Raw genomic sequence first — 26,589 nt, 5'->3', positions numbered from 1 at the left:
ATACAGCATGATAATGTCGATGTTCGAGCTAAAGTTTTTTACGCTCGCTTGGAATGAAGCTGAAGCATTTGTAAAGATGTTGAAACATAAAGTTGACTGTTTCCTCGATTTATGCCTAAAAGTTTAGAGAGAGCCATAGTATATTTTTAGAAATTTTAGAATTGGCATTTAAAAAAATAGAGTTGTAGCATAATATTGAGTGTTCAAATTTTTTTTTTAGAATTTTGAGAATTAGCCGCGCCTTCCATGATGTATTCGTTTCCCGTAAAATCTGATTGGCTTACATTAAAAGCACGACACAAGATAACATCGGGTTAGCAAACAAGGGGTGCCAGACGACTCGTGCAGTAATTGTATCAGGCGTTGTGTTTTTCTTCCTTCTCCCGACTGCCGACGCTCGCGCTGCCATACTTTCGCGCTCCTCCCGAAAAAAAAGAACGCCTGATCGTAGGTTAACGGCAGTGCTGAACAATGACTGAGTGATGGATAGAGAAAGGCGTTTAATACGGTGTGGCAATCTTCACCAGACGAAGGTTTTGGTAGTTCAAGAAGTTTCACACAGTCGCAACCTGGTAAGTTCAATACAACATAATAATGTCGACGTTCGAGCTGAAGTTTTTCCCGCTCGCATGGAATGAAGCTTAAGAATTTAAGATGTTGAAGCATGAAGTTCACTGTCTACTCGATTTATGCCTAAGAGTTTGGAAAACATTAATTTCGAGGGCTCAGCTGTCTCTTTTCGGCTTAGAGAATGCCGTTGTGTATTCAGTTTTAGAAATTTTAGAATCAGCATTTAAAATCATAGATTTTTCGTAGGATTTTACTGAGTGTTCAAATGTATTTTTAACATTTTGAGAATTAGCGCTGATTAGCGCTCGTTATTCATTTCTGGTAAAATCTGATTGGCTTACATTAAAAGCATGACACAAGATAATATCGCGTTAGCAAACGACTCGTGTTGTAATCAGGCGTTGTTTTTTTCTTGCTTCTCCCGACCGCCAACTCTCGCGCTGCCACACTTTCGCGCTCCCCGAAAAAAAGTACGCCTGGTCGCAGGCTAGCTAGCACATTAATTTCTGAGTTTGCTGGATTTCGTAATTTTGCCGCATCTCGTGTGTAAGTGGCAGCTTTTTGCTGCTCTCCGCAAAGAAATCTTTTATAACGTGTATTTAGTTGTTTGCTCGTGCTATGGTGACACAATAAACATTTCTCGGATTGTCTGAGCTTGGGCCACAAATTCCCCAAACAAACTCTCAGAGTAACCATGTGGTCCATGTGGTATGTATTCTAAGACCCAAGCATATTGCGTGACAGTTCTGACGTGACGAGGCAGTTTCGACGAGCGCAACAGGTTCAACAATCGTTTGGTGACAGAAGCAAACTCGTGTTTTCTTCTTCAGGAAAAGGTACTTAAGGTACGATAAACCACATTATTAGTTGTTTGGCAAAGTTGAAGTAGATAAAAGCATTTCAAATGGAAGGTCAAAACGGACTTAAAGTCGAAGCTCTCCTTGCGACCGCTCTCTAAGGCGACCAGCTGTACTTACGACCAACACTACGAAACCCTGTTTTAACTTTCACCCAAACTCCCCTAATTAAAAGCTCCCGTAAGCGACCGCGACCACTTTTGGGAATTACCAAGAGGTTTTTTTGCTTTGTTTGAAAGCTCTTTCAAGAGACCACTTAAATAGTTTGATCCACTGTACGTAAAATTCAACACTTTTAATGAAAGTTGACACTTCTCTATCTCAAACAATCATCTATTAAGAACATTTCGTCAAGTCCTAGAGTCAAAATGTTGTCATATGCAACTGAAACTTCGACCTTTAATTTGTACCTTATATACAGTAAACTGATATACCTCAGTCAGACACATTATTACTCTAGCAACGCATCAGTACATTCTTTTATAGCCGTAGTACAGTGTTACACATACATGAGACATTGCAATCATCTGAATAAACGTTTAGAAAGTTTTAATCTAGATGCGCAACGTTTACTTTCACCAGCAGTGCCTGTAAGAAAAAACTCCCGTAAGCAACCTGCCTCTATAATTGTTTTAATGATTGGTCAATTACGAGAGCTTATTCTTTTAAGCGACCAGCTCTGTATTTGCATGCAAATTTTGTCGATGTTATCACCCAAAATCAAATTACATTTACGCAGCAAACAGCATAATTATTTTAATGCTAAATCTATCCTAAGTCATTTGTTGGCATAATTTAAATTTTTTTTACGTTATTTTTCCCAAAGGTTGGAATTGCTTGTTGGAAAAGTCAAAATTAGCGCGTGTGATAGCTTGCCCTCCTCTAAAGGTCTAGAGGTCGACTATTGATCATAAATTGCATGCTCAAATAGCGCTCCAAAAATTTATCGTTTTATTTACCAAAAACATGTTATTTCATGAAACATGAACATTGCTTATTCCGATCAATAAAGTCTTGGTTGACAAACCCATGTACCAAGACGCTTTGTTTTCAGTTGAATTTCGCATTATTTTGGCATGCTGTAATTCGGCTAAGAAACGATTTATCTTTAAATCTTGCCAACAACAGTTCTGGTTCTCATAGAATGTGCATTTGACAGCGTCAAAGTGTGAAAGAATTAGTGTACTTATATTGAATTAATTCGATTTTTATGTTACTCCTTCGTCATTTCAAGACGAAATTACCAATCATTAAAACATTTCAATTGTGCGTAATTGACCAATCATTAAAACATTTCATTTATGCGGTTCATATAAGGGACATTTTCATGTCGCTTTTACTCGCTCACAGGGCGCCGGAATGAAAAAATCAAAGTAAAGGAACAATAATCATCTAAACAAACTGAAACGTGTCTTTCTACAAACGGTTTTAGTAGTCCTTTATTATGACAAAGTTTGTCAATTTTCGATTTCGGGTCAACTAAGTTCCTGAGAAGCGCTCTTATACCAATTGGAATGTCGAGGGACAGAAACGCCTGCTGGTTAAACTTGGGAATGGACCATTCTATTTTTTATGGACGGAGAGAAGGAGGGAGTGAGTTCTAGAATGGTGTTCTTTTTCGACTTTTCTTTGTTGTGCAGTGCACACAGGTGACGCCATCGGTTTATCAAGCCGAGCACCTTATAACAGTCGAAAGGGCGCGATCTACACACAAGCCATTTCAAACCTGGATAAAACACTTTTAATGACAAGATATTTTTCGTTGCTGAACTTTTAGTTGTCAAAGACTTGTGAAATGTTCATGGCTAGTCTGGCGCGGCGTTTCGTCTCGGCCAAGAGACTCTTCAGAGACCTTTAGAATTTATTGGTAAACTCGTTGAGCATCAAGCCCAAAGTCCCGTTCGCAAAATTCAAGACGCCGCGTCAGACTAGCCACGAACATATCACAGGTATTTGAAAATTTTTCAAATATTTATTGTATAAATTTCAACTCGTGTACGTGCGGTTGGGAATCCTTCTGCGATAGAGGGCCAGACTGCTAACATCTTGAATTTTGCGAACGGGACTTTGGGCGTGATGTTCAACGAGATTGCCTATAAATTCTAAAGGTCTCTGAAGAGTCTCTTGGCCGAGACGAAACGCCGCGTCAGACTAGCCACGAACATTTCACAATTAAGTATTTGACAATTTTTCAATTATTTATTGTATGAACTTTTAGTTGTCTTAGATACTAGGGTAACCATAATTGGAAAATCGGCTCTTAAACCTGGGAAAAAAAGTTCAGTAAGGAGTTTCTCCGACAAAAAATAATGAAAACGAAACTTCAGCTTTGTCTCCGAGTCCTCGATATTCTCTGCCATCCTCTCTTTCATCCCCATGTTCCCACCCTTATGTACAACATATTGACTCCATATTTCCCAGTTGGTTAAGTTACAACAAAACGGTGTTTGTAATTTGTTTGTTTGCAGATACTATGCGAAGACTCAAATGCAGGCACATATTTTTTTTGGCTTTGCTGATTGTCTCCCTACAAGTTCTCCTTGTCACACAACTGTGGAACGGTACGAACATGAAGGCGAGGTTGACCATCAATACGACAAGCTCAAGAAACGCAACTGAGTCAAACACGACAAAGGTGAATATTAGCAACAACAAACCAAGGTTAAATGTGATCATTTTGACCCACATGAGATCTGGGTCATCTTTTGTCGGGAACATGTTTAACTTTCATCCAGACGTGTTTTATCTTTTTGAACCACTTAATGAATTAAGGATGGTAACTTACGGTGATCGAGATTTAGGCGAGTGGCCTCCCTTAGATGAGAAGGCGAACGAAGCATACAGGACCGACTTTTCTAACTTGCTTCAGGACATATTCACATGCAACTTTAAAAGAAATAGCATACTCGACTCCATATTTCCCAGTTGGTTAAGAGAAGCAAGAATTGGTAAGTTAGCGTGGAAAAGCAAAAACACAATAATCTCCAACGAATCAATAGCAGAAGTTTGCAAATCACGAAGGATTACAGTTATCAAAATCATGCAGACCAGACTTCCAAGAGAAATTGGAATACGTGAGCTTCAGCGGGTATGTAGCACTGAACCGTCACGATTTGAATGTTTGATAATTCACCTTGTTAGAGATCCCCGAGCTGTGATAACGTCTGCAATTGGGAGAGAGTTCTTTTTGCCAAAAGGGCCAAAGAGAAACCTGATTACTTTGAAAAACCCAAGCAGCGAAGGACAAGAAATCATAAAGAATAACACGCGAATCATATGCTCCCTAGTTGAGGAAAATTTGAATTATGTAAACGAAGAATGGTCCAACTGGTTCAAAGATCGCTACATCATGCTACGTTACGAAGACGTACCTGGGGATTTGTTAACGAAAGTACACCGTATGTACAATTTTACTGGTCTGCCAATGGTTGATTGTGTTAAAAACTGGATTCTTGGGGGCAGAACGCCCGGCGGTGTGAGGAATCACGAGCCCGAATTCGTTATTTCCAAGGCTGATGTCAAAAAAAGCGATCGCTGGAGATTTAGCATCAGCTCATCCCTGGTAGGTGAATTTGAAGAGGTCTGCTGGCCGCTAATGTATATGATGGGGTACATTTCAATTAAAGGATCGGAACGTCTTTTACGCGATACAAATCACAGGTTGTGGACTGAAAAGATGCCCTTCTCTTTTGGAGGCCCAAGGATGGCGAAAAAATAGAGTGCATTGTCTACAACTGTCTCTCCATCCCTCCTCCCTCTCTCTCTCCTTCCACTCATCTTTCCTTCCATTCTTTCCTTACTTTCGTCTTTGTGTGTTTTCATCCATCCTTTTATTCCAATTTCCCTCCTCCTTCTTTCCTTTCCTCCTTCCTTTCTCCCTCCCTTCTTTTCTTCATTAGCTCCTTCCTTTCTTCCTAGCTTCATCCTTCCTCCCGTTCATTCCTTCCTCCCTCCTCCCCTTCCGTCCTTCTTTCCTTCATTCCTTCCTTTCTTCTTAGCTTCATCCTTCACTTCATTTCTTCTTTCCTACCTTTCTTCCCCCTCCCTCCTTTTTTGCTATCGTTCCTCAGTCCCCACACTATTCCTTCTTTTCCGCCATCCTCCCTCTCTCATTTCCTTCCTTCATTGCTCGTCCATTTTTTTACCTCCCTACTTGATTGTCTGCATATTTTCTCCCTCCCTCTCTCTCTTGCTTCTCTCCTTCCTCCGTCCCCCATTTATTTCCCTGCTGGCTGTCCCAATAACTGTTCTCGTATTGCTTTTACCTCTATCAAGCGACCACCAAGAATTCAATACAAGTAGATTCGATTCGTCTCTTATTTAAGTTTTTTTCTTACTTTAAAGGCGATGACAGATAGGAGTGCGAAATAGAAGGTGGCGACTAGCAAAATCGTCGAACACCTATTTATTATTATCACGACGTTATTTCGTCGTCACTAACCTAAGGCAGCGTTTACACGAACGCGGTTTCAAATCGTTACGGTTTCATGCCCTTGAAAACCGCATCGAAAACGATACGGTTTCAAAGCGTTTACACGACAACCGATCTCACCGTTTTCAGGTGCTTACGACGTGAGTGGAGGGCGCGTGAAATGGGAACTTCGGTAACTATCGCAAGCCAATTTGTCTTTCTACCTTGTCTACATATCTCTCCATGTCGCTAAGAATAATTTGAGTTGAAATATATCCATCTTTTGGATTCTTTTTCTCCAAACGCTTCATGATATGGTTCTTGTTAAGATCTTATTACAGGATTTTCTTGATAGCAACTCTTTAAGTTTTATAAGACACAGTATTTTCCCATAAATATCGGTAAATCTTTGTAAATAGGAGATAGCTGATTACGTACAACAGTTTTTAGAGGACTCCAAGGATGTTTATATTCAAGTAAAGCGGTATTCAGTTTCCACTAACACGTCTTGCCCTCATTTCTGACGATTTCGTTTTAAGTGTCCAACTCCTACTAAGCGGATTCTAGGTATTTCCCCGAGGGTGGTCGCATACTGGTGTTTGATTCTAGCATGAATGGATAATTAAGTCAGGCTTCAGGCTTAAAGTTGGAAAAGTCATTTCAATTCATAAGGCAAATGAATAGGATGATTTGAACAACTATAGACAAATAAAGTGCAAACGTGAGTCCAAAGAAAGGATGCAGGATTTAACAGAGAAATATTTCGTTGTTTATTTCAACAACATCATCAGGTCCAATAGACCTTCGCCTAGTTCCTGTATGGCTTTCCCCCAGCCCTTGCCGACCAATTCGTTCCGGTCACGTAACCGAGGTGAACGGCCAAGGAACACCAGAAAAAAAAAAAAAAAAAAAACAGAACGCGCTTGCGTTTGCCTTATTTTTCAAAATGGTGGACCTCGCATGAACCTTCTGTATTTTAATAACTTTAATTTGCTTTCCCTTTATTTTCATTTTTGTGTCAAAACTAAGCTTGTTATATACATCAGATAAGAAAAAAAAACGGCTAAGCTGTAAAAGCCGCTATATCAACCCCTGTTCAGCTGTTTTTCATTTCCATGTAAGTTGTGTAAGTGTACATGTATTTAAATATTTTCAACGGTAGAAACAGCTAGTACAGAGTAGCAGATTTGTTGTTATTTTAGTACGAAAGAATATTGTATGGAATTTACTAATGTAATGTAGAGCTAGATTGGAATCTAAGATCTAAGAGGCATTTTCAAATTACAAAATAATTTGGTTGAATATTTATATAATTATTAAACTCCAGATTTCTGGGGCTATTTTAGAATTTTTGAAGCTCCCAGTTTTGGGGGGGTTTAACATAAGGTTTGCCATGTCTCACCCATGAGGTGACACTTATAGACTACAAGGACGTACAATGTAAGAAAATAAATTAACCATAGTTCTATTTTTTTTGTTGTTGTTTTTTGTGGTTGTATACACCTAATCTCGTACCCCGATCTCAGTCGTTTCCGCCTGACCGTGGGAGATCTGGGTACGAGATTAGTATACACCTTCTTCACAAATGGCGGATGCGCGGGAAAAAACTGGCACTAGGCATCAAAACGAGGAGTTTTAGGATAACCAAAAAAAAAATTGCCCGCGGCTGCCCGCGAGTACAAGCTCAAAGAGAAACTATTTAGCGGCATAAGCTCTTTAACAGCAAGTTTTTCAGATCGCTGGTTTTATTCCGAACGAGAGAGGTCTAGTGTTGCTTAGTTTGTTTCTTGTAGCTTTCCCAAATTCAAAGTAGACAATCACGAAAACAAATCGGTTAGAGTTTTGTTTCCGAAGGCTTCAACTTTCTAGCGCAATGGATAGAGAAGGTAAGAATGGATACAGATACTATACAGAAGTTTGTTCGGTATGTCTCTCGGAATCCGAAGGTAAAATAGGTCTTGAAGGAAACAAAATGAACCTACAAAAGGATGCATTTCTAAAGAGGGTTGCGTGATCTACTACTTATCGGACGTTCCCAACACAAGAGAGTTTTCTAAACCGCTATAATACCAAGAAAGAAAAAAACGAAAACGACAACAAAAAGACGTGAAGGATGAGGAGAGAAACGTCTGGAAGAATAATTTAAAAAGAAGCAACAGTTGAACCAAGATTTGAGCGTTTCGATTCATTTATTGTGGCCGTACTGTAAACAACAAGCAGAGAGTGCAGTTCCCTCAAAATTCATAATTTGCTAAATCAATCGAGTCGTCAAAATCCAACTGTTTAATAATGGCACAAGCCTCAGAAGGAAAATTTCTTGCCTGAAAGAGAAACTGTGTATTCCGTAAAACAGGGTCTAGAGAACACTGCAGGCGGAGGCTAAGAAATACTTAAGTTTAACTGTCATTTCGGTTGAAATTATTAAAGATTTGCATGGGTAACTTGTCGAAATTATATGATTGTATTTCGCTTTACACTGGGTTCCTAAACTTGCCATTCCTGGTAACGCAGTTACAATATACTGACCTCAATTAAAAGTGACATCCCCAAATTTTCTTGCAGGATCGTTTCCTTAAAATTGATACCTTACTTCCAGTAGTTCCTCTTGACTTTAGTAACTGCCACATTTTCAATGACTTGCATGAATCCTGATGAATCTTGGCCAATCTTGCTATGCATGATATTTTTAATTTCGGGGGGAAAGCGCCTAAAAATTACCAAAACATTCAAGTCTTGGTTCACATATTGCTTCCTTTTAAACTATTCTCCCAGTAGCTTCTTTTCGCCTCTTTTTGTTTTCGTCTTTTGGACATCAGAGCTGTTCACAACAGTAGGAGTCGGTTTTTGTAGCTTTTCTTCCGAGTCAGTAGTAATTACCAAGTAACCCTCGTTGGAACTGCGTCCTTTTGTAGATTCATTTCTTTTCCTTCGAGACCCGTTTTATTTCCCTTTCCAAAAACTACGAAGAAACCTTTGTGGTACCTGCTACAGTGAAGATCTTTCCTAAAACCTTTCGTGTTTTCTGTAGACATTGGGCTCGAAGGTTTGAAACAAAAAATCCAACACAGTTTGTTCCCGTGAGTGTCTAATTTGCATTTGAGATTGCTACAAGGAGCCACTAATAAATAATAAACACTAGAACTAGAAACTCAGCACTTATCTACCCTTATCCGCTGATTACTCAGATTGCTCTGTCTGTAAGCTTACGGTACATTCGCTGGAAAATGATCTTTTTTTGTTTATCCTAAAACGCCTCGTTTTGATGCCTAGTACCAGTCTTTTCCGGTCGTGTCCGCCATTTGCGAATATGGTGTATGGTACGTCTGAGCAATTTTAGATTTTGTTGAGTCATTTTAATCAGTTGGAGTTTTTTACTCAGAATGTACGGTTTTTTCCCAGCTTTCCGCAGTTCGGTTTGAAGAGAGAATTTTTAAATTATCAGTTCAGTATTTAGTTTTGGTTAGGATTGAATAGCTTATGAAGAAAATTTGCTTTTATGGGTGGGTGAAATGGGTGATTTTAAGCTGCAGGTCATAGAAAAGGTTTCAGGTGTAACTATAATAACATCCCATACACTTGAATACATACTAGTTATGCAATGCTTTCGAGTGGTATACCGTGAAATATCCCACGAGTGACTTGATTTTCTTACTATACACACTCGCCTAAAGGCTCGTGTGCATATAAAGAAAAATCAAGTCACGAATCTAGTTCCAGGAATTCAAAATTAAGAGCCTGCAACAGGTGAAAATTTTCATTCAGTAAAATTACTGTCAACAACTAAAACATGGAAGAAGAATAACCCAGTTTTAATCAAAACTGGGTTATTCTTCTTCCATGTTTTAGTTGTTGACAGTAATTTTTTCTAAATGAAATTTTTCACCTGTCGCAGGCTCTTCAATCGATCTTTTGGCGCAAAAAATTTGTAGGCCGCGAGGAACGCCGGGATTTTTCGTGTAATACTTTACCCGTTGCATACCGCAGAATATGCAACAGGTTTCTAGCTTTCTGATTGGCTGTATTATCTATGGCATGAGATAAATGATGAGCCCTCATAGGTGTAAGAAAGTAAGAACTCTACAGAGTTGTGACCCCCTAAACTATAGAGGTATTTAGCCCCCTCCATCTCATAAATCAGATCATGTGTTGCTGATGGTACGCAGCAAAACCGTAATTAATTAATGTAACTTTGGAAGGTGGGTTCCACTAAATTCAAATCCGTTTCTTAGATATATGATAATCCTTGCATCTCCACATACTAACATCAACTGAGCATTTTTGGAAGGAAAACACACCTTTTCGAAACGGTTAATCGAAAGAGGAACTTCTAAGGAATGCTTGACAGTTTCAACAGCGGAAATCAAGCATTAACGGCGAAGAAATTGTTCTTCGATTTGTGGTTTACCAACCCGATGAGCGGGCGGATCTCAAATCAACTTTTTAATCCGCGGACTTTCTACGTAACGTTCGAGTGCTTCTAGGAATACAACACACAAATAATTACCAGTTCGATTGTGAATTAGTACTGAAATACTATTCTAATAGACCGCTTTTTCGTATTCCAAACAGTTCTTGCACAATTTTCACAGAATATTCAGCTAGCAAGAGCCAGTATTGCTAGATAAACAAAAAAAGTGAAGTTTGAATCTCACTGTCATTTTTTACTGCTGGATAGACAGGTGGCTATGCAATAAAGACACCATCTTTTGAGGTTGAGGAAGGGGGGTGCAGGAAAAGGCCACCATCTATTTTGGGGTTTGGTGGGTCCTGTTCGAGTATAGTAGTTTTGTTCAATTCCCTAAAAGGGGAAGGGTTTGGACCTTGGGGAGGCGTCTTCCCCTTTGGGACCAGTAGTGGGCCACATTAAAGAAGTAGTGAGTAGACTGCAAACAGTCCCTTTCTTGCCCAGTGGAAGCTCTCCTTGTTGTTTGCTCGCTTCAGTCCGGCCAAGCTCATGTCACTGTTCTAGCTCTCTCGTTCACTTATCCAGAAAAGTAACCAGTGAATTCACCTATACATACCAACTCGCCCCAAAAACTCACCCACAGGTGATAACAGGTGCAGCCTGGTGAAAATTGTAACCAAAAAGAAAGTACACATACAAGTACCACAGTATCTCGTTCTTCAAGGAGTGAACACAAAATGACAGCTTCCCTGTGTGCAGATTTGCATACGGGGGAATTCACCGTAAAGGAACTGCTACACGGTAGCAGTTTTGGTGAAGAGGTGAATGCAGTTCTTGAATGGAGAATTTTGTTTGGACCAAAAAGTGCCCATGATAACAAGGTTGTCTTATTGATAGTGTGGTATTAAGGTTTGACATCACTTAGTAACAATTTTAAATTGCAATTTTTACTTGAATATCTCATAAACGAGAACAGTTGCTGTCAACACTGTGCACAATGCAGAGCTTAGTGCAGTGGCCTTAGTCCACCACCACTGATTATTTTCCACAGCAATGTTTGGTACAGCTTCACTGCCTTCACTAGTGGCAGCAGATTGACTGCTTATGGACTTGAAAAGCTTATTAAATTCCTTCTTCATTCTTTCTTCGTTTTGATGAAGAGAGCTGTCAAGTTTTTCAAGGTTCATCAGCAGTGTGTTCAAATCTCCATGCACTCTCTGTTGATTTAATTCTATTATCTCAATGATAGAATTAATTTTTGATGCAATGGCATCAATAATCTCTTCAATGCCATCCTGTTTTTGGCCAATAGCCAAAGACTTCCCAACTGCAACTTTCTTAGAACTGATGGGAGGTTCTATACGAATTCCAAATTCCTTGAGTGGATCAGAAGCTAAACTCAATGTTACAAGATTCAAGAGGCTTCCTAATTCTTCCAGCTTTTGTTCCAATAAATTACTTTGAGTTGAGAAGGATTCCATCAATTCAGTTGTCTTTGTTTCCATTTGGCCATCTTGCGCTTTTACCAGATCTGTAAGTTCATTTGTTTTATCCATTAAGGTGTTTCCTGTTTCCTTAATGGAGTTTTTGATCTGCTTCAAGCGGATGTAATTTACCATAGTGGAACCCAAGATTCCTAAAGAGAAAAAAAAAAGGACAGCAATGAATAAAACAGTGACGTCAAAGGTGTTACGCAAGAGTAAGTAAGAACCCTTTGTAGCCTTGAAGTTGAAATTGTTCCAAATACATGTAAGTGCTGGTTATCAAGTAAGTGACTAAGTATACATTCAAATGATTGTATTCCGGAATAAGAATAAGCAGAATAGCTGAAAATTTTCTCTTTTTAAGTAATTTGGGAAGCAATTTCTTCAAACTTTTGCCGTCTTGTTTTTCAGTAACTCCTAAAACCTCTTATGAGGTATTTCTTGTCATCATTGGGTCAAATGCAACCTTAGTTCTATTTAGTTTTTAAGCAAAAGGATAAAAAAATACATGTATGTTGTCCTTCAGCAGCATTTTAAAATAATATTAAAGTTTAAATGAGGCTTTAACGTATCGTTCAAATCAACCGTTAAAATCCAAGCTTTTGCCGATCAACGGCATCATCAGCCATTGATCAGGAAAAGCTTGGATCCAGATCAATGGCTGATGATGCTGTTGATCGGCAAAAGCTTGGATTTTAACGTTTGATTTGACCAGTAGCTTAAGGCCTCATTTGAACTTAAATGTTATGATTAAAAAACCCAAGAAATTAATTAGCTTATTATTTTTCTTTAAAACACAAGTGACTTTCAGAACAAAAGAGGAAGTGCCACCTGATAAAAGTGAACCAACTCAAGTGAATCATCCCAGATTGTAAACAAACAAAGTTAATCAAGCATCATGTTTCTCTTTCCTATAGGTTGTCTGCCTTTTAAAGAAAAGTGAACTGGCCTCTCAGTGAAGCAAGACTGCTGTTGACTTTGTTTTGATACAAACCTCACTGCTTTTCTTATCAAGTGTACATGATGACATGTTGCTCTTATGCTAATATTTGCAGCAAAACAAACCCAAGCCTTGCTTCCACTTTAAGGCTACATCACTAACCTTGCAACTGTAAAATGGGCTTTTGGCTTGTAGACTGTGTCATTTTGGTTTTCAATTATTTTGTTTTGTGCGTGACTGGCTGAAACTAACCTGTTCCAGGCTCTCGGATGGTGTGTTGTGAGAAACACGAAGGAGCAGGCAAGAGGAATGAAAATGAGGGGGGACTGGGGAGTGAGAAAGGCCCACTCCTTTGCATCTCCCACAGTACACCCAGAGGCTAGGCTGAAACTGGTATGATTTTAAGGTAACCACAAAGAGTAAAAGAATGCATGTATTTGTCTCCTTTTATCTCTTCCCCTGCTCCACAAAAAACGACATACACTTTTTAAGGGAATCTCAAGAATGTAAAGGGTATTTATCTCCTTCCATCTTACCTCCTCCCAAAAACAAAAAGCAAAGAGGGAAGGAGTTGGGGGTGAGAACAGTAACAAAAATATATATTATTTTAATATGACAAATTGTGATTTTCTGCTTCAGAAATGCAAATGCAACTGAAAATGGGGATGGACTAGAGTTCTGGTCTGAAAACAAGTATGAAAGTCAGAAAATGGGTCAAGATCTGGAAAAACAGGTGGCACAATCCCATTATAACTGCTGGGGGGTAACCCCCACCCCCACCCCCACCCGACAGGGAATTTTCTTACCAAGTGCAGCTCCACCAACTGACCCTATCACAGACCAGTGTTTGGTCCTTTCGGCCCTAGCCCTCTCTCTCTCGTGGGAGTCTCGAACAGCCCCGGATAGGAGTGCAAATCGATCTCTCTCCAAAGCCTCCAAACTTTCATAGTCACTCTTCATTTTCTTCTCTTCAACCAGAATCTTGTGTTCCTCTGTCGCCAATGCCAGATAACGCTCGTCATCGCGAGGCACTCGGTCTAATTTGCGGCGCACTTCCCTCAGTCTCTCTTGCACAGAGTCTAGCGTGGTTTGGGCTGCCTGAACTTGCCTTCGAGTTTTCATGAAGTCGTTTTCAGCTTTCTTGACGCTTGATTGCGCTTCTTGTACCTCGGAAATCCCCAGCATATCGTCAAAAGCTTGAACAACACCACCAAGTTTCTTGTAGGAGTTTTGCAGTAAAGCTTCGCCCTTGTTATAAACGACATTCGAGGCTTTAGAAAACCAAGATTCCGGGAGATTTTGGCGACGAAAGCAAGACGTCTTGTGAAATGGGCGGAAACATCGTGGCAAAGTCCTACCAGCATCTCGATCGAAAAAGCAGCTTTTTCGAAGTACTGCTCTGGTGGAGAGCATTGCTAATTTTCCAAGCGTTGTAGTTTTGACGATATACCTTTTAGTCTAAGTTCAGAACAAGAAATCGTCCGCCATGATACTGAACGAGAGTAGACTGGGCGATATTAGAAGATATTACCGAGAGTGTGGGGAGACCGGGGGAAATTATTTTAAATGTAGTAATTCAAGGAAGTAGCCAAAATATGTAATTTCGCTTACAAAATCCTTGACTAAACTTAATTTCAAGTTGAAACTGTATATTTTTTAGTATTTAAGTGATAGAAAGCTTATAACTTACTTTAGAAGCATGATTTGATATTTCCCTCCCCTCCCCGCTATAAAGTTGAAGCTGGAGGACTGGACGGAAGTTGTACCCAGTCACGCTCGATTTTTCTTCATAAACAGAAAGAAAGAAATATGGCGGTCTGTTGTCGTACTACAACGCAATGTTGCAACCGTATATTTGCGATTGTCCAATGCCGAGGGCTACAGCAAAGAACTTTCACTTACTTCAAAGTAGCTGGAAGTATTTGTAATCGTTTGGACGATTATCGAATCGAGAACTTCTCAACAACTTGCGCAAATTCAGCGAGAGGGGATTCTCGGATTCAAAAATTTCGCAAAGTCGTCGACACATTTGTTGCTGGGAGTAAAAAGTTAGGCAAAGACGTAAAGCTGATGTTTGAGATACAGAAGAGGCTGAAACATAGCAATTACAACTGGGATATGTTAAAAACAGATGAAATAATTCATTTACACCAGGTAGGTCAAAGTCTACAGTACGTGTGTGCATGATTAGCTTTGAAAAAAATAATTTTTGATCACCATAAAGCCACGACAAAATGAAGAAGCACGTCAATGCAAGTTGGAGATTGCGTCGACTTGTGATCCTGTTTGGCAGTTTAAAATTGCATACGTCCAGATTGAAAGGCAGGTATTAAATGAATAAATAAATACATGTATCTGTATATCAAATTGAAAACTCTTTCATCATTCAACACAAAATTAAACTGTATGCAAGTCATGCATTGTATATATGTATGCATTTCCAAGATTTTTCTTCAAACTCCAGTTTAATAAGTTTGTAAAGGAGCGAAAAGTTTAGAATGGAATTTACCTTTTTATGCTACATAAAAATTACAACTTTGCAACTTTGCAACCGGGCTTCCAACCTAAGACTACAGTCGAATCTCCTGTAAGCGACCACCCATAATGTCAAGGATATGTGGTCGCTCACGGGAGTTGGTCGCTTACCAGAGGTCGGGCTACAGGCGGTCTACTAAGTTTCAGGTAATTTACATATAGTAATTGCGGAGACCTAACCCTTTTTCCAGTGCTTATCGAAACACAAAGTAATAACTTTTCTTTAGACTGCCTGATTTAGAAGCAAACAGTAAACGGCATTTTTGCACTTGTTACATTTCGAGCGTAGAACATCTACAACTTTTGCGTTTATTTATTTGTTAAATAATCCAGTTCAGACGTTCTTTTTATCACCACAATTTTTCTGTTGAGTAATACAAGGTTGAAAGAGTCATCACCGGTCATGCATGCACATGCATGCTATTTACAAGATAAGAGAGTTTCTTTCCTACAAGGGATTCAACCTGATTAAAGTTTTCTTTCAGTGTACACTATAGTGCATATGTATGTTATCAATTGTTTCAGTGCTAAGCCATTTCGGGAGACACTTTCGGTAGCTCCAGCTGTGAAATTTTAATACAGCGTCCGCTGTAATGATGTGGGCCAATATGTTACAGCGACACATTTTGCAGTTTCCGCCTGTGAGAGAAACAGTAGATTGTGTGTCAAGTGGTCGCCTACGAGAGGTAGAAACAATTGAAAATTTTAAACAATCATCTCTAAAAGTGGTTGCTTACGAGAGGTGGTTGCTTACGAGAGGTGGTCGCCCACGAGAGGTTAGGTGTTAGAAACTGGTAACAGGTTTATTTGAAATTTGCATGAAAGGCTGTTTTTGGTTATGGAATGACAGTAAATATACATGTAGATAGGTCATACAAAATAGATATTCATTTGAAACTTGAATTTTTACAAGTCTGTTTTCCTGCAGACAAGGAAAGACCTTCTCAAGAGTTTGCCAGTTGTTGTGGGTTTCTTTGTACCATTCTTGGGCTATGCCGCTCCATTTGTAGCGTAAGTGTTGCATTTTAAATAATTATGTACAAATATCAAAATAATCTGAGGTGCCCAACAAGTTGTGTGTTGTCAGGTGGTGTTTCCAGTGACAACTTTATACGATGTAATACTCTATATAGCTGTCTGACATTTCTTGACCTTTGGTACATGTACCTGTATATGTTGTGGTTCAAAAATTCAAAAATTTTCAAACCAGTTTGATTTTTATTTCCCTTTGTTTCAGATTATGGTAATGAATGCTGCACAAAGGAGAATAAATATTAAAAAAAAATTTCAGCCGCCAAAAATTTAAACTGCAGCATATATTACATGTATACATATATGTATACCAGCTACATGTAACAAGAGATATTCTAGCCTCAGCCATTGAGACCAATGAAGCCAGTTGATTTGTTACTGGATTATGAAAATTTCTCAGGCATGAAAATCAAGCAAACAGCTAGTGAACCGGGACCTTTCAATTGGCAGGTTTTGTTTCATTTTATCCAAGATAGCAACGAGACCATGTCAAAGTGCAATGGCCTAACAAAGGCCCTGTCCCTTGCTGTTTGTTTACTTATTTTTTGATCCCTACTATTGCTAGGCTAGACTTCCTTCACTCCCTCGAGTAGGGTCTTTGTTCGTCTCCTTGAGGGTGGGGTGCAGGCTCATTTTCCTAAACAGGGGCTGGTAACTGAGCCTATGTGACTGCACAACATCTGAAGTGGTGTCTGAATTATTTCATTTTTTTATATATTTACGTATACTGTAATAATATTTATTTACTAGCTAATTTTTTATCTTTAAATTATAATGGTTCTTGGGAGGGTTTTTTAGGTGGTCTGCCTTGTATGGGATTTCCGCCTCTTTTGTAGGCTATCCTTATGGCTCTGTTTATCTTCTTTCTCCCTCTCTTGCTCTTTCTTCCTCTCATTCTAATCTCTTTATCTCTCTCTCTGCTTTCTATTCTCTTTTTTTTCTTATTTAACTTATATAACTTATATTACATGTATGTTACCTCTCCTATTTAATTCACTGTATGAACTTCTTTTTTGCCATTAAATTGTAATGAAAAAAAAAAAAATGATTGAAAGTAGAAATGCTGGAGACTGTAGTTGATTTGTCGTCCAAACACTAGAATTCAATAGTGGCAGTTTTACACTGGTCCATTAGACCAAGCGAAGCCATTCCTACATGTATTTATGAATGTTTGTTTTATCAACAGAGTTGATAACTGAAGGTAAATTGGCGACCATAAAGAAATTCAAGCGCTGATGTCTCGATTGTTAGCCCTTCGTCAGAGCGATACTGGGGATTCACTTTGAGGAAGTGCTAACTCTCAAAATGTCAGCGCTTAAATCTCTTTACGGTCACCAATCTACCTTTATAGTTATATAATGCACAAAGTCTCTCATTCATTTCTACTCCCCACCGACGCAGCACTGCAGTGTCTTTAGAAACCAACCTTTAGCTTACACGTTCCTTTGATGTAAATTTACCAATTGATAAATGTTCTATCTCTACATTTTTGTAATTGTTTAGTATAAAATAAGAATAAGCAATGTGAATTTGTAATATTTTCTTTTTTTATGCCCATCTTGAATAAATTATTTTTCAGCTTCCTCTATCCCAAGCAGTTGTTATCTAGTCATTACTGGCAGCCCCACCAGAGAGAGAACTTTGCCTTGCAGGATGTTAGAAGAAGAACAAGACATTATCTTCCCATTGTTAGGGAAGTTGGGAGGTTGGCTTTGAGGTACAAAGCAAACACTCGATCTACAGACTTAATGTCAACTTCAGTGAAGGTACTTATTTCTGTAGTGGTTCTGTGTTATGGTGCTTTTTGAGCTTTTTGTAGTTTCTTACAGACGTGAATTGTCAGTCTCAAGTCCCTCTGCTTGAACTGTACTTGAAGCACCCCGGCGGGGGGGCCTCATATGAAAGAGGTGGGGATGCTCGTTGGAAATTTTGAATTAAACTCCTAAAGGAGACCAATCTGGGCATGGCCCAAGCTTTTTTTGACTCCTAAAAGAGACCATTTATTAATATTTTTAAAATACAGACAAATAAAAAATACAGTGACTTTTCACATACAACCCTAAATGAGACCTTCAAGCTAAGGCTAAATGGTGTTTTGTACAGAACACCCTATTAGTGAGACCAAAATCCAAATTTTACCCCCTTAGCCAGAGGACGAACATCCCTGCCCCTTTCAAAACGAGAGTCCCCACCCCGCTGGGTTGAAGCACTTGACTTGATACTCAGAGTTCTCGACTCAAGGACTCGATGCTTGCAGTTTTCAAGTTTGGAGGATCAAGGAATTGATCTGTTCTTGATATCATTGTGCAGATTGTAAACAAACAGCATCCTTCAAATGAAGAGCTGTTAAGTGCAGTGGAATTCTTTAAGGGAGAACTTCTCAGCTTTGATCATCTACCACGTTATCATCTGGTAAGGAAAGGCTCAGAATATTTTTTTTTTTTAACAGACTGAGAAAGATTTGCCCTTAATGCAGTTTATAATAATATAGGTAACTGTGAATCAGAAAACATACATGAACGCTTTTCCGTTGAACTTCATACTCCACACTGCCAGAGTCAGACCCAGAGTCCTTAGGCTGTTTGGCCAGTGGTTAGTCATCAGAAGAGTTTCTGAGGAACTGGAATTTTTTTTTAGCAGGGTTTCTGAAGTAAAACAATACATCTGTCACAGGGAAGCCCACAGGGAAGCCAATAGACCCTTATCACTCAATGGCCATGTTGAGTCTCGGGGGAAGAAAAACATGCACAGCAAGCCTCGGTCAGATGCGAATTCAGTGTGAGGCTTACTGTACAAAAACAAAGCTTTTTATTCTCTTGAGACCCATGTGAAAAAGGTCTATCAAGATATTTAAATTTTTTCCATTTCCCCAGAGTTTCCCTTGGCAACCAACTAATGGCAAAGAGCGTAAGGACTTTAGGTACAAGATTGACTTGCTGCTAGTTGCTTCATGCTTCATGCTGGTTAAGCCCCGGTCATGTGAGCCACCTGTGTTGAGAAAATACTACTGTAATAGTTTGGAAAAGTCCTCAATAGTCAATCTGAGATTGATGCATTTGTATGGCAAATCGTGCAGCTGTGTTAAATTGAATAGCTGAATGCATTGTTGTTTAGAAATTTTCTAAATATTACTATCATCCCAGTGATTCCACACTCTACATGTAGATCAGAAATTGCAGGATCATTGTGTTGAACATTAATGTGGAACCATCGGCTGGTATTTGTACTGCTTTGTATAATTATATAATTGTCTTGCTTGCACTTTTTTCATAATTATTTTCCACAGAAAAAGCTCAGTCAGGTCTGGCTAATTAGTCCATGGCTTCCAAACAGAGTTCTGCGATTGCGTTTGAAGCGCTTGTTGAATTCAATAAAGAAGGAAGATGCTGCTATGAAGAGAGAGGGCTTTGAGAATCTCCATGAAGAACAACTGAAAGCTGTAGGGGAATGTTCCTTTTAATATTGACATTACTTACAAGTTTTTTACATTTAATTTTATAATAATATTATTAGTGACCATCAGTTAAAGCTGTGTGAATACAAATACAAGATTGAGTACTGAAGTGCGACGACCAGTAACGTCCCCAGAACTCTCGCTCCTTTGGGGACCGTTGCTTACTAGCAGATAGGGAGACCCCAGAAGCAATACTGGTTTGACAATTACAAAGTGATATCTAAACCATGCAAACTACTGTAGATTTGAGTTCTCAGCAGTTTTCAGTATATTAGTTTTGGTAAATTTAACTCTTTTTAGAATATAATGAGTCACTGCACTACAAGAGAAAAAAGCCTTTCAACAACAACAAGGGGGGTGGGTAGTCCCTATAAGGAAGTATAATTTATGGGGAGGCTCCGTTTGAAGGGGGGGGGGTACCTTTTTCAGGATAGAGGTTCGTTCATGTATATATTGAAAGGGTAGGGATTTCACAAGCCAAAGTTTGGAAAAGAGTAGGGAAAACTTTCATTTAAGCATTTGAAAGGGCCTTTCAAAATATCCCGCACACCAGACCCAATCAAAAAAGATACTGTTTCTACTGTAGGTTTCTACATTTCCCATGGAAGGTATATGAAAGGGTTACCTTTCCTGTCAAAAGCGGTCCTTGGTGTCAAGACAGGTGCATGGCAAATTAATTTTAAACTTTCTGTTCAAAGTGGACTCAAAGCCACAGTAGTTTTAAGGATTTGTTGCCACACTGCCTCCAAAAGTTCTGACACAGGGATACTCTTCCCAGAATACTTGTAGCCTCAGTGTGTGATGATTTTTAAAGCAATATACTTAACAAATAGATTCCATTTTGCCATGCAGCATGTAAGTCGCTTCACTGCGATTTGTAATCAAGTACTCACCATTACCGGATTTCTATCAGCGACATATTTCAGTAAAATATTTACTTCTTTTTCGCATCACAACAAAGTAGAGATTTTTTATCCTGGTAAAGGTCACTCTCAACGGTCTTTGTCCAATTTTTTATTGGGCAGTTTTCCTTTTCTGTAAAAAATTTCGTGTTTGTCCGCTATTCACCGAACAGTTTGCAAAACTTTGTTGACCAGTCACTCTGGCTGGACTCTAGGCTCTGATCACGTGCGCCAGTCACACCAGTTGATGACGTCAATCGTGCGTCTGTACTCTAATCACAAACTCCGCTACACCAATCAAAATGCCAGTTTGACACTGTTCATTGTATAATAATTTGTGATAGTGATTAGTTCTTCCCTGTTAGGTTTGCCACTCCAGAGGCCTGGACACTACTGATATTGACCCAGAGGCCCTGATACAGTGGCTAGCTGATTGGGTGGAGTTATCAGATGCAGCAGGGGGTGAGATCATTGAATATTTCCATGGTAACGTTAGGGAACATGAGCAATGATGACAGCAATGACAATGGCACAAAGCGATAGGTTTAATGAGCAAAAACATGCGATCACTGGATCTGCACAAGCATTTTAAAAATTTTGGTACATTTCTTTGCCATCCTCTGCAAAACAGCAACATGCAATGACCAAATTCAAGGTTTTGTGGAGAACGTGAACACATGACGTTTTTTTGTATTCGCTTTCTTAACTTGAATGCCACACCTACCAATTGAATGCTGGGTGGTTTGCTGTTTCTGTGGAAGTTGAACAAGCTGAAGAAATCGGCAAGTAGCACAAATAAAATAAAGTTATATTTTCAAGTGACGTTTTTGTTGGTGTTGTCATTGTCACTGCTTAAATTCCCTATTATTTAAGAAATAAAAATTAATGTGTCATAGAAACCTGAGATACTCACTGATGCTTGATGCTCAGCATCACATCAGTGCTGTGGACACTACATGTGCACTGTACATGTATAAGAACAGCACTTTTAGAGTATAAATGTAAGAAATGTAGATGTTTTGTTTATAGTGGGAGTGCAATAACATGTAGCTACCCAAGCTATGTAGTTTACAGGCACTCCAATCAAATAATGGGAAAAATAATTCAAATTGAACTTAATATAGTTAATGATCCTAAATGGGAGCCTAAGGCAGACCACACTTGTACCTGCAGGCCAGCCATGCAAGGTACACCACTTAGTTCAAAGCTGAACCTCTTGGTAGAGGTAGATCATCCATTGTGCATAAGCCACACATTGACTTTCAAATGCTAGCAGTATGCAGAATGTTTGTCCCATGAACCTAGTTTAATGGCCTTAGCTCCCCCAAGCCTCCTGTAGCTCAGTGGTAGAGCATCCAAACTAGTAATCGGAAGGTGTCAAGTTTGACTCCTAATAGGAGTACTTTTTCCAATTACTAGTATGCAGTGTGTCACTCACTGAATGATAGATCATTCTCATTCATCTTGACTTAACAAAATAACCATCACATATATTCCAATTACAATGTAATAAATTATTGCAAGTAAATATGAATAACTTGAAGACTCAGCTATTTGCAAGAATTAAAAGAAACAAACCACCTTAATACAGTATACTGGACTATGACCATTAACATTGCTTCACAGACATACTGTTTTTATTCAATTAACTACCCTGGGCGCTTATTTTATTTTGGGCTCATGAGGGCTTATTGGAGGGTGGGCACTTATTATTTCCCAACATTTTCAGCAAGCAAGGACATCTTTAGAGAATAACAAAACAAGGGATAACAAGTTTATTTCTCTTAAACAAGACAAAACAAAGTACAAAAGCTAACATACATGTGAACAAGCCATAAACAACATAAAAGTTTGTAATCATGGACAACTGTGTCTAAAACCAAGTTGGAACAAAACTGACTCTCCTCTTACTTCATGCTGGACTAGTAAAAAAAAATTGTTGGAAGGGGAGTTTTGGTGGGTCAGGGCTCAAAGTTTATTTTTGGCTTTGGGAGCACCTGTGCTACCAGGTGTAAATTTCTAGGCGCATTTCCGAAATTTTAAGCTGGAGTTGGGTCAAATGTGTTGGAAGGCAGCCGCCGGCTGTTTGAGAATAAATTTTCTTTTTGTAAATGAGCGTTTCGAAAAAGAGAATAAATTAGATTGTTGACAGCGCATTGACTTAACTGTAACTCTAATTAACTTGTTCTCACCTTGAAGAAAAAAAAGTCTCTTAACCCAGATTGTTTAAACATTCTTGACTCTTTAATATCGGCAAAGCGAACTAAATTGCGCGAGAAGCACGTGTTTCAGAAGGTTGCCTTCACTCGTACGTACGTGTCAGCGGTGCGGTCACGTAACCGAGAAGAGTCTGGGGTAAAGTCTGGGGTGGGATGAAACACGGACAAGAAATGGACTTGAAGAAAAAACAAATAAAACACACACTGATGTAAGAAAAACGGTGCAACTTTCTTATGTGGAACCTAATTGCATTACATCCACATTTGAATTTATTATTTCAAGCTTCTGTTTCGTGTTAATCAGGCAGAGTACACAAGAATTGTCAGGTGAGGAAACAAAGTGGCCCCGATTCAGGCGCACTGAACTTGGGCGTTTTTAGGCGCGTGAGTGCGACCACATAAAATTTTTTAGGCGCAAAATAAAAAATCTAGTCGCATATGCGACCAGCTGGTCGCTAACTTTGAGCCCTGTGGGTGCTTATCCCTTTAACCCCCAAGGCAAAACGACATTTTCTCCAGATTCAAGACTACAAACTCAATGTCCATGTATGATATACAATTTTAAAGCTACTCATGAGTGTAGTTCATAACTGATATAATAATTATGAATGAGAAAAGTTATGGCTTTGAGATAAATGGCCTTAAAACGTAAAAATTTTAAAGTTGAAAAAGGTCCCAATCCTTGTGTATATCAGGTATACCTCTAAACTATAGCTCATTTTGCAGTTCTCAACATGTTCATTAATGTGAGAGCTGTCTTAAGACCCACAACTTCTAGGTGGAAAAAGTTGAAAAGTAATGGGGGTGGTCAACCATATCACATACTGTACGGGAGGGGGTTAAGTTTTTATCCTTTAATGAGTAGATCTTCACAAGATCATCTCCGTGTCAAAAAGTCATAGAAATCTGTCAAATATTGAAAGTGTTATGGAATTATGTGCCAATTGGCACTCTTGGGGGTTAAAGGGTTATTTTTGGGTGGCCCCTTATTAATTTAATTTTTTGGACGTTCAGGGTGGGCACTTATTCGAGGTGGGCACTTAATCGAATAAAAACGGTACTTATCTTTTACTATGCAGCTTGATAATTATTTACTGATAATTTGTTGTCTTCTTTCAGACACGGATGAATCATTCTTGGCTCACTGTGCTGTCTTCAAGACCATGAATTATAGCAGTGACAAAGAGGCCCTCATTAGTCAAAGAAATTAATGCCAAGATGAGAACATTTGCCTAACAAAATTCTTTCATGAATACTGATGATGTCTTAAGAGAATAGTCTTCTGTATTAATTTTACCTTATAATATTTTAAGGTTATACATGTAAATCAATCGGGGCTTTTAACTGGAGGAGAGATTGTGTATTAGAAAAAAAGACTTGTAATTCCTCTTTCTTTCCTCCTTCCCTCCCTCCTTCCCTTCCTTCCTTCCTTTTTTCCTTTCTTCCTTCCTTCCTTCCTTCCTTCCTTCCTTCCTTCCTTCCTTCCTTCCTCTTTCCCCCTTCAGCTTCCTTTCTTCCTCCCTCCCTCCCTCCCTCCCTCCCTTTTTTCCTTTCATTGTTGAGGTGTAGAATGCATGAATGCATCCAGCATTTCCTTTAGACCTTAACAGGACATTATAGAATCACATACTTACAGGACTAAAAACCTATTGCTATTTGGTTTAGAATACAAAGTATGAAAATTTAGGAAAATCTGCTGCCAAATGCTCAACAGGAAATTGCTGATAGCTGTTAAGGGAGACAGTGAAATGTGAATCTAAAAAGCTGGAACTGGTAATCTTAAGTTTTCTAGAATGGCCATTTAACATCTAGAATGTTTTTTTTTCCTTGTTATTTTGAATTCTTTCTTTTGTTACCGTTAGAGAATCTTGGAAGCTTGACCGAAAATTAAAAGGTTTTCTTATCAAAAACATATAATTACCTCAGATTCGTGAGCCATCTTTTGGAGTGGTTGTACCTGGTGAGCATTTACTGAGTGTAGTCTAATGGCACTGAAATATTTATTGTCAGCTTGTGTCGGTGTAAACTGAAACAAATTTGACGATGATTTCATTAGTTGATCTCCAGTGTAACTTAGTTTTGCATAATTATAAATGATGTTCTACAACCATATTTACACTGATCACGTGAAGTTTTTCTTGACATGCTGTAGATATAATGTAGCCATTGCTATAATTGGCAAAGTTAGTTTGCATTATTTCTACTCTTGAAGCTGAACTCCAATAAGCCATTCCTGAGTTCCCAAGAACCTTATTATGAAAGCGAGGCTAAGTGCAAAGCTTGTCATACGAAAATTAGTTTTAAGAGTTTAAGAAAAACGACAATTTTTATTTTTGAGAACATGTTTTCGACAGCTCTTCTGTCATCTTTAGTTTGAAACCGTGAAGTAGAAAGATGAATTTCCAATAAGTACATGCAAATGCTAATAAGAAAAGAAAAAACTGTAACAGAATAATAATTATTCTGTCTATGTTTTTTTGGTAAGAAAACCTTTTAACTTTCGGTCACGTATTCTTTAATTATTCTGTCGTTTTTCTTAAATTTTTTTAACCTGCTTATTGCTATCCAGACCTTTTGGCAAAATTAGTTTAGTTTGCATATGAATGAAAACTAATTTTCGTTTTAAAAAACTTTGCACTTGACCTCGCTTTTATAATGAGGTTCACTGAAGCAACCGGGACATGGCTTTTTTTTTCCAAGTCCGTGGTGTCCTTTTGTTTAATGCTGTTAGTGTTTGCAAAGACACGAACACTCTTTTGGCCTCCTACACCAACATGAAAGTTCTCCTTACGTCATCGCCGCCTTGTCAAACAGGCAGGTCACGAGTGCAAGTCGCGCTCTCGCTTGTCTCGCTTGTGGCGCGCGCGCCCGGTTCCCCTTCTGCTTTCTCCTTGCTAGTGCTGCCACGCAGGCTACGAGTATAAAGGAAAATATCACCAAAGATAAGGTGTCGTGATGTTTAAACATCTTCTTCTTACTGGCACCAACAGAAATGTGTTGAAAAGTGTAAGGAGAATGTTCATTTAGTAATCGCCAAAAATAGCCAATTGCAAGTGGCTCTGTACCTGCCCGTTTGTGTACATTTCCAGCATGTGATCTGAGCTCTCATTCGATTGCCAGTCTTGCTTCGCACTGTAATTCAAGTCTCGGGGCATAACCGACCTAGAGTGAATTTTAGTTCGATTTTTGGGTGGGCTCAGATTTAAAGGTTACCTTGATGTCTTATTCGCTATTTCTGTAGTTTGTTTTTGTGGGGGAAAAATGGCGCGGTGGTGAGAGCACTCGCCTCCCACCAATGTGGCCCGGGTTCGATTCCCGGTCTCGGCGTCATATGTGGGTTGAGTTTGTTGTTGGTTTTCGTCATTGCTCCGAGGGTTATTCACAAATTCCAATTCGACCTGGAACTCACGAACGCCTTTGAACGAGTTCCTAGAGCTCCTTGGTACTTTGTGGGTAAATAAATTACATTTACATTTTATATAATTATATATAAAAACGGCGCAAAGTTGCCCATAATCATGAATTTTCACTCCAAGCGAACAGCAAAAAAGCGAAAAAAATATCCGCGGGGCTGTGTTCCCTATCCCGGGTAAATCTGAGCTAGAATGCACTATAAGTGGGTTATGCTCCGAGCTCTTCGATTATTTTTTCCTCGGCTCATTTAGAAAAGCTAGAAACCTCAGAAGCTTGTTTTTGAAACTTCTCGTTGGCAAATGAAATTGTAACGCAATGATCAGATAGGAACTGGGTTCCACTGCTGCGCTGGATATTGCACAGCAT

At 39.0% G+C, this 26,589-nt stretch overlaps 4 protein-coding genes across 6 annotated transcripts in view; 3 read left to right on the top strand and 1 right to left on the bottom strand.

Moving 5' to 3' along the window:
- The window catches only part of LOC146472375 (carbohydrate sulfotransferase 5-like), a 62,032-nt gene extending 54,726 nt beyond the window's left edge, over positions 1-7,306 (top strand). The window contains exons 3-4 of one of the 2 annotated variants that reach the window (XM_085119765.1): positions 5,989-6,955; positions 7,016-7,306. The gene's annotated coding sequence lies outside the window, so the exon portion shown is untranslated. Of the gene's footprint in view, positions 1-5,988 lie in introns of both variants that reach the window. The other variant, XM_085119764.1, reaches the window with a different exon arrangement.
- On the top strand, positions 437-7,306 carry LOC146472376 (carbohydrate sulfotransferase 5-like). Of its 2 annotated transcripts, none has more exons than XM_085119766.1 (2): positions 437-572; positions 3,896-7,306. In XM_085119766.1, exon 2 carries the CDS (start codon positions 3,901-3,903, stop codon positions 5,143-5,145), a length of 1,245 nt encoding a protein of 414 aa, XP_084975892.1. In that variant the 5' UTR covers positions 437-572; positions 3,896-3,900; the 3' UTR covers positions 5,146-7,306. The 2 variants fall into 2 exon arrangements, with proteins under 2 accessions (XP_084975892.1, XP_084975893.1); XM_085119767.1 differs by lacking the exon at positions 437-572 and adding an exon at positions 1,323-1,415.
- Positions 7,307-10,182: 2,876 nt separating this feature from the next.
- LOC146472374 (uncharacterized) lies at positions 10,183-14,287 on the bottom strand. The gene is made up of 2 exons (XM_085119838.1): positions 13,474-14,287; positions 10,183-11,879 (listed from the first exon to the last, which is right to left on the bottom strand). The coding sequence occupies exons 1-2, from the start codon at positions 14,078-14,080 to the stop codon at positions 11,191-11,193; spliced, it is 1,296 nt and encodes a 431-aa protein (XP_084975964.1). The 5' UTR covers positions 14,081-14,287; the 3' UTR covers positions 10,183-11,190.
- Positions 14,288-14,453: 166 nt separating this feature from the next.
- LOC146472373 (LETM1 domain-containing protein 1-like) lies at positions 14,454-24,927 on the top strand. Its single transcript, XM_085119747.1, has 7 exons — positions 14,454-14,821; positions 16,131-16,213; positions 17,814-18,000; positions 18,545-18,646; positions 19,521-19,673; positions 20,956-21,052; positions 23,929-24,927. The coding sequence occupies exons 1-7, from the start codon at positions 14,477-14,479 to the stop codon at positions 24,018-24,020; spliced, it is 1,059 nt and encodes a 352-aa protein (XP_084975873.1). The 5' UTR covers positions 14,454-14,476; the 3' UTR covers positions 24,021-24,927.
- The last annotated feature ends 1,662 nt before the right edge of the window (positions 24,928-26,589 follow it).

This window comes from Pavona decussata, unplaced genomic scaffold (assembly GCF_977016875.1).
Source record: "Pavona decussata unplaced genomic scaffold, jaPavDecu1.1 SCAFFOLD_100, whole genome shotgun sequence".
Classification (NCBI taxonomy): Eukaryota; Metazoa; Cnidaria; class Anthozoa; order Scleractinia; family Agariciidae; genus Pavona; species Pavona decussata.
The sequence above is the reverse complement of the archived record's forward strand: the minus strand, read 5'-3'. Positions and strand labels throughout refer to the sequence as shown.

Bases quoted from the DNA above. Each gene is read 5' to 3' on its own strand.
- LOC146472374 (XM_085119838.1), bottom strand. From the start codon at position 14,080: ATGCTCTCCACCAGAGCAGTACTTCGAAAAAGCTGCTTTTTCGATCGA. The intron at 11,880-13,473 runs GTAAGAAAATTC...TTTTCTCTTTAG, and splicing joins AGTTGGTGGAGCTGCACTTG to GAATCTTGGGTTCCACTATG.
- LOC146472373 (XM_085119747.1), top strand. From the start codon at position 14,477: ATGGCGGTCTGTTGTCGTACTACAACGCAATGTTGCAACCGTATATTT. The intron at 16,214-17,813 runs GTAAGTGTTGCA...ATTATTTTTCAG, and splicing joins TATGCCGCTCCATTTGTAGC to CTTCCTCTATCCCAAGCAGT. The intron at 21,053-23,928 runs GTGAGATCATTG...GTCTTCTTTCAG, and splicing joins GTTATCAGATGCAGCAGGGG to ACACGGATGAATCATTCTTG.
- LOC146472376 (XM_085119766.1), top strand. From the start codon at position 3,901: ATGCGAAGACTCAAATGCAGGCACATATTTTTTTTGGCTTTGCTGATT.